An 11,611-nucleotide genomic window follows, 5' to 3' on the forward strand; every position below is an offset into this window, starting at 1 on the left:
TATATATATATATATATATATATATATATATATATATACACCGTTGGTATTACTATTATCGCAAAAGTTATATAATATAATGTAATAATAATATCGTTAGTATAACTATTACGCCAAATTTATGTTAAAAATAATGTATAATTATCAATACGTCGTCAATAAACCTCGTCGTGGCGACGCCAGGAAGAACTACAAATCAATTATCAATACGGTAATATTACTACTACTGATAATTAAGTGACTAACTGAAGCGTCTACACTAAAGAGGGAAAAAATGAAGAGCATGGAAAAAGTTTTACGGAGGTTATTGACACAACTTGAACAAAACAGGAATACAACTTCGATAAACTTTAGGTCAAATTTTCCAAAAAATCAGGAGACTCGCGTAATTAATAGCAGGAGGATGCTTGGACTGGACAAAAGTGAACTTGTGATCACGCGGAGGTCAAGAGTCGAAGAAGATTAGCAGGGATTCCTTCGACAGACCTCGATCCTCCAGAAGAACCGCAGGAACTCGTGGAAGACCTAGACTCTTTCGTCAGAACAGCAACGAAGAAGTGGAGAATCAATCCTTCGGAGCCGAGCCGTTGAAGCCACTTCCGAAGTCCTCCATTGAATGAAGACGTTGTTGGCACCAGGAGCGAACGCCTTCAGAGCCCTCACAAATCCAGCGTCCGTTTGAAAAACTAAGCATGGAGACAGCGAGAGTCTCCGGGTATAAACGCTTCATTCATCATGACTGCGACTTATTGCTTTTTTGCTACTAGTGCTGTATTACTTGTGCTGTGACCTGTATGTTCTATCTGTGAGGACTGTGTAACCTTGTTTGGTTGTTCTCACAGATTCATGTTGGCGTACAGGACATATCCTCTTATAATATGGGCGGATTCTCGTGATCCGGAAATCGTGATTGTACAAACGTAACAGCTTTGTTACGTCAGCCTTTGCCGTCGCCATCCCTGTGATGGCATTGTTGGCAGGCTTGGCGTTTGCTGTCTACTGTTTTCACAAGATTAAAGGAACACGAGATCTTGACGTCTTGGATATTAGTGAGAAACACTACGGAAGACAGTATGGAAACTGAAAATCTCGATGATATAGAACAACTGGACGAGACTGATGACGACCCTCAGACACCGACTTTGACGAAGTAGTTAGACTGGAAGACAGTCTAAACATTGAACAACTCGACGAGTCTGATGACTTGGATACTGACTGTGATGAAGTTGACGAAGTAGTTAGACTGGAAGACAGTCTAAACATGGAACAACTCGATGAGACTGACGACTTGGATACTGACTGTGAAGACAGTCTAAACATGGAACAACTCGACGGTAATCTTCTTCAACAAATTGAAAAACTTCTCGATGACAAACTGCATTTAGAGGAAGATTTAAGATTGGCTCAAAATAAAGTGCAGAAGCTGGAAAAGGTAAATGAAGAACAGACGGCTACAATAACGACATTGGAGAGTCATCTGGGTGAGAAAGATCTCTTGCTCAAGAAGAGAGACGAAGAGGAAAGAGAAAGGGAAACGTTCTTCCAGCAGGAGATGGCTGAGAAGCAGAGAGAGCTGGAGGCCACTGTACAGAAGGAAACAGAACTCTGCCTCAAATTAAAAGAATCCGAAAATATGAATCAGTTGCTTGATTTGGAAAACGAAGAGTTCTGTAGGATGAATGAAGACCTTAGGAACGATTTACTTGAGAAAGAGAAGGAAGTCGACCTTCTGAAAGAATCCCTCAACCTTAAAACTAAGGAATTGGAGGAAGGTCAAGACAAACGGGAAATAATGAAGAGACGATTGGAGGAAACTCAAGAGGATAACTCTTCTCTCCAAGAAAAACTGAGGCTCGCTGAAAAAGAGAACGTAGGTATCCAGCAGGATGTCCTGATGATGCAGGACGAAAATCAAAAGCTCCAGTCACTTCTCAGCCAAGCAGAATCTGTGGCCATCTTGACAAATGAAATCTTAAACGCTGAGAAAACAAGTCATAAGTTACTAGGAGACGAGCTTCAAGTCATGAAGAACTGGGTGGCTGAACTAGGCGGAGAAAACGCCAAGATGAAAGGAGAATTAAAAGAAAAGACACTGGACATAATGTTACTAGAGAAATCATTAGAAACTGAGAGACAAAAAAACAGTACTCTGCAGGATGCTCTCCATCTTCTGAAAGAAATAGAGAACTTGCTGGAAGAAGCGAAGAAAAGAGAGAACGAGAAAGACGAGGAGGTCGAGAGGCTGCAGAAAGATAATGAAGTCTATAGAGAACAAATTGAAAATATGGAGATGAAGCTGGAAAATAAACTGCGAGGAGGCAGGCAGAAAGGCTATTCGGAGCACTCAAGGAGCAGGTACATAAAAATAGCCTCTTAGTTAAGGAGAAAGAAGACGTAGAGATTGAAATGAAAAGGCAATATCAGGAGAACCTGAGGCAAATAAAAGAGAAGCAGAGGAGCAGAATAAACGGGGAAAAAGCAAATCCAGGATAACATGGAAAGCGTCCTCCGTCAAAAAACAGAGCCTGGAATGCTTGCTGGATTGTAAAGAAAAAGCTATCATCTCTTTGAAGAAGAAGGAGGGTGAAGCCCAGCTGGAAGTGCGGCGACTTCTCAAGGACTGCGATATGCTGAAAGAACAAAAGATTCAGCTACAGGAGCAGAATAGAATAGAGAAGAAAAGCGTCTCAGGGAACAGCTAAGAACACAGGAGGAGGCTTTGAGGGAACATGACAAATACATGCTGATGATGTTTCTACATGGGACTGCTCAGAGGAATTTCCAGCTAGAACACATTGCGCTGGAACATGGAGATGATATCATTGAAGAAGGGAAGCGAGAGAAATGCACAGGAGGAACAATGGAAGGAAAGGCACAGGAGTGAGGAAAGACCCCTGTGAGAAGGCACGTGAGACAGAAGAGAAAACAACGGAAGAAGTACTGGAACGCCCAGCGGGAGAAGAACGAGGATTACGAGAAACAATGGAAGGGCCTCAAGCACATTGTGGAAGATGTTCTTCACGGAGATGAATAAGGATCTTCAGGATATTCATCTTTCACTGAGAAGCAAGGCAATGGCTGTTGAGAATTCCCCAACGCGTCAGCCAAGGCACTGTCTCAAGGAACGAAAAACTCGCCTGGTGGAGAGGTCAAAGGAAACATTTTCTGGAGGTAGGAGGACGAGCTCTCAGTATGAGAGCGAAAAGCTATTTGGAGGTAGGAGGACAAGCTCTCAGCTTCAGAGTCACAGCTGTTCGGAGGTAAAAGGACAAGCTCTCAGCTTGAGAGCCAACAGCAGTTTGGAGGCTGGAGGGAGAGCTCTCAGCTTCAGAGCCAACAGCTGTTCGGAGGCTGGAGGATGAAACTCTCAGTTTGAGAGCCAAAAGCTGGTCAGAGAACCAAGAAGGCCACCATAAGGCGTCAGTTCATATGCAAAATATTGGTTATGCAATGCATAATGGGTTGAATACTTGCATATACTCCTGTGGCAACCTCTGGCGCGGCGTAAAAACCCGTAAGTTCAATGCCTTTCATATATGCAAAACCTGGGTTATGCAATGCATATGGTGAAAAAAATAACTGCCATAGACTCTTTTGTTTTGCAACTCTGATGGCATAATGGTTGAATACTTGCTATATCCTGTGGCAACCTCTGCGCGGCGTAAAAACCCGTAAGTTCAATGCCTTCCATATATGCAAGACCTAGGTTATGCAATGCATAATGGGTTGAATACTTGAAAAATACTCCTGTGGCACTCTGGCGCGGCGTAAAAAACCCGTAACGTTCATGCCTCCAATATAATTGCAGGTGAAAAACCCTAGTTAATGCATGCAATATGGGTGATACTGTCGCATATATCCTGTGGCAACCTCTGGCGCGGCGTAAAAACCGTAAGTTCAATGCCTTTCCATATATGCAAAACCTAGGTTATGCAATGCATATGGGGTTGAATACTTGCATATACTCCTGTGGCAACCTCTGGCGCGGCGTAAAAAAACCCGTAAGTTCAATGCCTTCCTATATGCAAGACCTAGGTTATGCAATGCATAATGGGTTGAAAACTTGCATATACTCCTGTGGCACCTCTGGCGCGGCGTAAAAAACCCGTAAGTTCAATGCCTTTCATATATGCAAAACTAGGTTATGCAAGCATAATGGGTTGAATACTTGCATATACTACTTGGCAACCTCTGGCGCCAACAACTCTGCCCCGCGCGTAAAAACCCGCTAAGTTCAATGCGCGCGTCCATATATGCAAGACCTAGGTTATTGCAATGCTAATTGAACTTGCATATACTGTGGCAACCTCGGCGCGGCGTTAAAAAACCCCGTAATCAGCCTTCTTTATATTGCAAGACCTAGGTATGCAATGCATAAGGGTTTGAAAATCTGCATATACTGGCAACCTCTGGCGCGGCGTAAAAAACCCGTAAGTTCAATGCCTTCCATATATGCAAGACCTAGGTTATGCAATGCATAATGGGTTGAAAACTTGCATATACTCCTGTGGCACCTCTGGCGCGGCGTAAAAACCCGTAAGTTCAATCCTTCCATATATGCAAGACCTAGGTTATGCAATGCAGAATGGGTTGAATACTTGCATATACTCCTGTGGCAACCTCTGGCGCGGCGTAAAAACCCGTAAGTTCAATGCCTTTCATATATGCAAAACCTAGGTTATGCAATGCATAATGGGTTGAATACTTGCATATACTCCTGTGGCAACCTCTGGCGAAGGCGTAAAAACCCATAGGTTAAGTTCAATTGCCTTTCATATATGCAAACTAGTGTTATGCATATGCATATGGGTTGCAATACTTGCATATACTCCTGTGGCAACTCCTCTGGCGCGGCGTAAAAACCCGTCCCAAGTTCAATGCCTTTCATATATGCAAAACATGGGTTATGCAATGCATAATGAGTTGAATACTTGAATACTTGCATACTTACGGTGGCAACCTCCATCGCGGTCGTAAAAAAACCCGTAAGTTTAATGCCTTTCTTATTTGCAAACATGGGTTATGCAATGCATAATGGGTTGAATACTTGCATAGAGGGCCTCAGAACCACAGCGTTGTAAACGCCACCCCCACCAGTATTGAGTTAGGCATTCCATTAGATTTGGCAACGTTTCCTCTGTCTATTTGTTGCATTTCTATGCTATTCAGGAGTTTAAAAATGGTCGAAATCCCTACTTGAGCAGTAGGAATTATCGATTTTGTCTACATGAATTAACGGGGTGTCGCGCGGAGGTTACAGCCTCATAAGATCTCAGTTAGAACCACAAGGAAGTACGTTCGCAGCTCAAGAGCGGTTAGTCAGTTCTAAGCCAATCAGCATTTTTCCCCATAATGCGCCTGTAAGTGTCGGCCAATCACCACACAGTTTACAATCTCCGCTATTGTTTACATTCCAGTCTAGTGATTTTCGCGGTGGAATTAGAATTCCACGTTGTTGTGGTTTGGTTTTTGTGGATTATTATCCCTTATTTAGTGCCCTTATGCCTTCCTATGATGGTGAAAGTTATCACAATGATGTCGTACAACAGCCAAGAGGAAGAAAAAGGACAAGGAATGAAGCGTCATGGAAGAAAAACAATGTTAGGTTATTGCATGACGCCGGCTAAGAATATGTTTCTCGGCGTACAGCCTCTTGCACCACTGAATCCTAGGCCTAGAAAATTAAGCAGTATGGAGGTTCCTTTGTCCTGGCTTCGAGTGTAAGTGTAATTCCACGATCCTCTTTTATATTACAACATGTTTTTAATGTTTGGGAGCGCTAGTAATAATATACTTAATTTTACTTACAATATTCGTAACAAAACATGTCCTTCTTTTACATTTTAAATCCAGAGTTATTTTAACCAAAATTTGATGAGTACTGGTGGCTCTTATGGAACAAGGTATGGTTTACCCAAGGTGCATAAGGACGGTGTCCCTATTAGACCAATTCTTGCTTCCTACGAAACCCCTAATTATAAGATGGCTAAGTTTTTAGTGCCCTTATTAAATGAATCTTCTATAAATATTATTCATTATCAAAAATTTCCATTCAAAACAATTTAGGGACAACGTTCTTATGCAAGATTCTGATTTATTTATGGTAAGCTTGGACGTGGTCTTTTTTACCAACGTCCCCGTGGAAGAGGACAATACAAATAATCTTAGACAAAATTTTTACCCAACGAGATATTTTATTTCACGGTGTTTTAATTATGATGATTTTAAGAAAAATTTTGTGCAATTGGCAGCGCAGGACACTGTCTTCATTTTTAATAACACACCTTACTCTCAGCTTCTAATATATAAAGGTTCAGTTATTGCTAATTGATGAGGTGAGGTGGCTATGGAGAGAATTTTTAAAATCTTATATTCAATATGTTTTTGTTACATTTTTCGGCATGGTCACGTACATGAGAAAATTCAGGATTAGTTAATTTATTGCCTGTTCTGTAACTAACTCCCCGATGACAATCAATTCTAACTTTTAGTAGGCGACGAGAAGCCCCCCCACATATTTCCCCACCTTACATTTGGGCAAGTATATAAATAAACGACATTGGAGTCATCAAGGAGCTTAGTTTGTCTTTATGTTTAAAAAGAGAAAGCAATGGTTAACGGGTTTTTTTGAGTATAACTCTACTGTTAACTGCCGGAAGGTGTCGGTGAATATATATAAATATATATATGTATATATATATATATATATATATATATATATATATATATATATATATATATATATATATATATATATGTATATATATATATATATATATATATATATATATATATATATATGCATATATATATATATGCATATGTATATGTATATATATGAGATGAGGCTTCTAGACCCAAATGGTGCTCGAGGGTGTTAAAAAGAAGTAATTCCGAAGGAAAGGTTAAAAGAAAGAAGGGGAACAAAGGCTGGCAAAACCATTCCCTTCAACAAAACCGTCAGTGAGAAAAAAAAAGAAAAAAAGACACCTCCTATGACGCAATCAATTACCTCTCACAAGGGAGGAGAAAAAAAAAAACCTTATGGGTGGGTTTTATTAATAAAAAAAAATTAAGAAAAATCAGAGAATGAATGAATTCCTCAGATGCCTCCGGACCGGATTCTGTTTCCACGACAAAACCTGATTAATTACGTGGTCTGTCAAAGGTGGGAAAAGGCAAATGATTAATAGATGAACTCCAGATGTCATCTGGAAAGGGAAGAAAGAAAGAAAAACCAAAAAAAAAAAAAAAAAAAAACAAAAAAAAAAAAAAAAAAAAAAAAACTTCTGAGGAGATAGGTTTGTCTTTTCCTACGGAGGGGAAGTCCGTTTAACACTTTTCCAGATGGGCCCAAGGGCCAAAGAAGAGGACCGAGCCCAATTTAGGCAACAGAGGCCGCCTGGGTTCTTACACCATTCGAAATGTATTTTAAGATACACTTCAAGGGCGTCAGTGATGAAGCCAGCATCAGTTTCCTTGAAATGATGCAGTTCATCAAGACAAAATTATTTATTTCTGTACAGAAAACTATATCTATTAAGGTGTCACTATTCTATGTTTTTGTGGGAAAAATTAATTTTATTATGTACAATAACTATCCCAGATACTAAACACGTGCAACTTGCAATAGCCCACAAAAGTTCTAGTCAGCGGCAGTGGGTCCCATTGAGGTATATATATATATATATATATATATATATATATATATATATATATACATATATATATATATATATATATATATATATATATATATTAAAATTGTCACTTTTCGATTGGATGAAACTTCAAGGATACCATCTATATTTTCATGTAAAATTGCTATTACAAACGCAATATTATGGCTCAAAAGAAAAAATAAATAAATAAATGGAGGTATGCAACAAAAACCGAATATATACCAGCATGAAATTCAAAACAGAGAGAAAAGGAAAGAAAGAGAGGTTTACCTCATCATCTCTTCTCGGGGCAAGACAAATATTTCTGGAAATTGTCAAAATAGAAAAAAGTAAAAACGGAAAACGAAAAATTAAAAAAGATATAGAAACGAAAGTCAGAGAACCGTGGAAAAAAAAAATGTCCAAAAAATAGAATGAATCTTTCCCAGAAAGTGAGAGAAAAAGCGGACAGTCGTTCTATATAGGATTTGTGATCCTATGAAGAAAGTAATATATCTCTATAGGCGTATAAGGACAAGAAATACACGATAATAAATATTTCGGAAAATGGATTATCTCTTCAGGTTCCATAAGTCCGCCGAAATTTACTCAGTAGTATCTAACTCAATATAAAAAATGTTTTTCCTTTCAGTTGCCGTAGGAGAGAGAGAGAGAGAGAGAGAGAGAGATAGCTGACTCAGAAAACGCATATTTGAGGGTATTTCTTAAATTGAATTAAAATTAGATTAAATTAAAATTTATACAACTAATATGTACGATATCGTAGATAAAATTTTTACCAGAGAGAGAGAGAGAGAGAGAGAGAGAGAGAGAGAGAGAGAGAGAGAGAGAGATGTAGCTGACCTAGAAAACGCATATTTGAGGGTATTTCTTAAATTAAATTAAGATCAGATTAAATTAAGATTTATACAACTAATATGTACGATACCGTAGATAAAATTGTTACCATAGAGAGAGAGAGAGAGAGAGAGAGGAGAGATGAGAGAGAAGAGAGAGAGAGAGAAGGAGAGAGAGATAGAGGAGAGAGAGAGAGAGAGAGAGAGAGAGAGAGAGAAATTAACATTTATATAACTAAAATGTACGATATCGTAGAGAAAATTGTTACCAAAGAGAGAGAGAGAGAGAGAGAAAGAGAGAGAGAGAGAGAGAGGAGAGTGAGAGAGAGAGAGAGCTAGAAACGCATGCATATTGGACTTTCTTATGCAGAATAGTAATTGTTCCTTGAATCCATCGCTTTTAGACATGTCCTCCACTTGGCACATTGCTTGCCAGTCTGAGCAATATTGAAAAGCAACACTTGGGAAAATCCTGTATAAAATTAATGCAGCTGAATCAGCATTATTTTAAACAAAAGTTGTTTAAAAGAAGGTAAAGTTCCCGAACTAATCTTGATATAATGGGCGTTATGTATGACCGTCCATCAGCCATTCAATCACGGCCAAACGGCCGATCCGAAGGGCATGAAAACTTAGCAGGGTTATAGTGGTGACCCAACCGATGGTTTACATTGGGTTTCATCCTACCTCAGCACCCCCGCCCCCCCTCCGTAGTAGTGCCGGGTGAGAAAGGATTCCCTTAAACGGAGCTAGTTATGCCCGTAGACTTAGTTACTTTACGCAATTTTATCATACATAAATTCTGTATATATATGTTTGCTAATAATAATAATTATCATAAATCTCTCCAAGATTGGTGTATCATTTTACTATTCATCTACAGGTGAATTAAACAACTATAGAAAGCAAAACAAAAACAAACCTCAAAGCAAGCAGACAAGCACAGGTACAAAAAATCAAAAGCAACTTCTTTGCAATCTCTCCCGCCACATCCAAGCGCCATTATTTTCCCTGAGAGGATTTTTGAGTGGGCCAAATGCCCCTTTCGGTTCCTATGTTTGATCTTTGCTTCCACTTACGAGATATCTTCAGTTCGCAGCAGTTCTTCTGAAGGACACTTTTCAGAGAAACTCCCCCCCCCCCTCCCTCCACCTCATCCCTCCCCTTAAAAAATAGATTATTATTATTATTATTTTATTTTTATGGTCTGGTATTTTCTCAGCAGTTGAAGAAATAACTTTTTTACCCTTCAATAACTATTGTCTGAATCTATGGTTTTGGAGATTAAATAAAAAAAAAAAACAATCCACCGAGACCAAAACAGACCAGTAAAAACAACAACAATCACAACAACAACAACAACACAAACAACAGCAAGGTACTGACAGATCCTCTTCGAAGGAAACGTTGCTACTATAGGGTCAGGGAAATCAGAAGTAGTAAGAGAGTTCCTGATCAGATAAAATATAACTGCACCTTCAGGATTAGTGGTTGTGCCTTACAGAATAAGTAAGGGCTCTCCGCACTTGCAAGATGAGAGAGAGAGAGAGAGAGAGAGAGAGAGAGAGAGAGAGAGAGAGAGAGAGAGATCCAAAAGCGATGTTCATAGACTTTTCATTCAAACTCTCTGAATTATTATCTGCCTCCAAGTTTTGTCCCTCCTAACAATACTACATCAGGGCTTAAATAAGACAAACTTGTACCTTTTACAGACCATAATATATACATATAAAACAGGAAGTACGGACAAATAAAATACGCTATATATATATATATTATATATATATATATATATATATATATATATATATATATATATATATATATATATATATTACACTTTTATACCCTTACACTAATAATAAAACAAATAAATCAATTTTATTTTTTGCATTTGCGTTCATGGCTATGCACAAAAGTCACTCCTATATCAAATGCACAATGCAATCCAACCACAAAAACACCAAAACAATTGCCAAACTCCTTTAGCTTGCAATCTGATAAGCAGCTTCGTTACACTGGCTCTGAGCCACAATTATTTAACTCGATAAGCAGCTTATCAAGTACTGGAAATAACAGGAACAGTATGGCATGTAATGGACTGTAATAATGAAAATTAACTTTACCGTGCAAAGTTTGGACGCCAGAATGACCACTAGTCGAACCTCATTCTTCCTTCTCACTTTCAAGCCACGCACCTAAGTTATTATTCTCGTTTCCACAAAAGAAAATTCATTTCATTCTAATTCACCTAGTTCAAACGAAATAAATTGTATTTCTTTGTACCCTACACTTCATAATAAAACAACAAATAAATCAAATCAATTTTTTAATTTTATTTTTTTGCCAGAGTGAAAGAAAGGACTATGAAAAATTATGAAGTTTATAAACCTAATTTCAGCGAAACCAATAATCTAGAATCGAGCAAATCTTTGATGTAACCATCACTCGCAGACTCTGATCTCCATCTCCCATGTCTCTTGAATAATCTATCTGAAACCCAGAATTTGCACAAACTGTGGCACCACCCGCTCTTAAAACTGTAAACCAAATTTTGATATATCTGATACAAAAGATTGAAAAACTTCAATGAACAATTCACGCATCTCGAATGCGTCAGTGGTCTATTTCCCTTTCTTAGCTGATAACCCGACTTTGTTTTACTCATGTTTCTGAACATAAATTCCGAACTTTCATTGGAAAATCCACACCATCAAAATAATTTCCAAAATTTTTCATGAAGCACTTTGCGTTCTGGCAACACTACGTACTGACCATCTCTATAAATATCTGTCTTGCTTTTCTCAATGAAAATAGAACCTATGAGTTTGTTCGAAACAAACATCTGAACATATGATGTTCAGTAACTCGCTACTACAAGAAAACCTGCATAAGCAATCAAACATGCACAAATGGTTCTTTGGTTATAGATGTTTCCACTTTCCATAAAGCTTTGAAAACATTTGTCTCAACTATCTACAATTTACAGGCTCTTTTTTCGTTACAGGAACTGACAAACGTCTTTTCCTGCCTCAAAAAACATTTGTAACCAGCTCTGAATCTGTTGGCGATGAAATTGCAGTTATAGAATGC

At 38.5% G+C, this 11,611-nt stretch overlaps 1 protein-coding gene across 1 annotated transcript; it reads left to right on the forward strand.

Annotated features, from left to right (window-relative positions):
* The first annotated feature begins 1,261 nt into the window (after positions 1-1,261).
* LOC135211812 (putative autophagy-related protein 11) lies at positions 1,262-2,377 on the forward strand. Its single transcript, XM_064245022.1, has one exon. The coding sequence runs from the start codon at positions 1,262-1,264 to the stop codon at positions 2,375-2,377; it is 1,116 nt and encodes a 371-aa protein (XP_064101092.1).
* The last annotated feature ends 9,234 nt before the right edge of the window (positions 2,378-11,611 follow it).

The sequence above is a fragment of the Macrobrachium nipponense genome, chromosome 40 (assembly GCF_015104395.2).
Source record: "Macrobrachium nipponense isolate FS-2020 chromosome 40, ASM1510439v2, whole genome shotgun sequence".
Lineage (NCBI taxonomy): Eukaryota > Metazoa > Arthropoda > Malacostraca > Decapoda > Palaemonidae > Macrobrachium > Macrobrachium nipponense.

What these genes read in the sequence shown, in the direction of transcription:
- LOC135211812 (XM_064245022.1), top strand. Translation starts at nt 1,262, where the DNA reads ATGGAACAACTCGATGAGACTGACGACTTGGATACTGACTGTGAAGAC.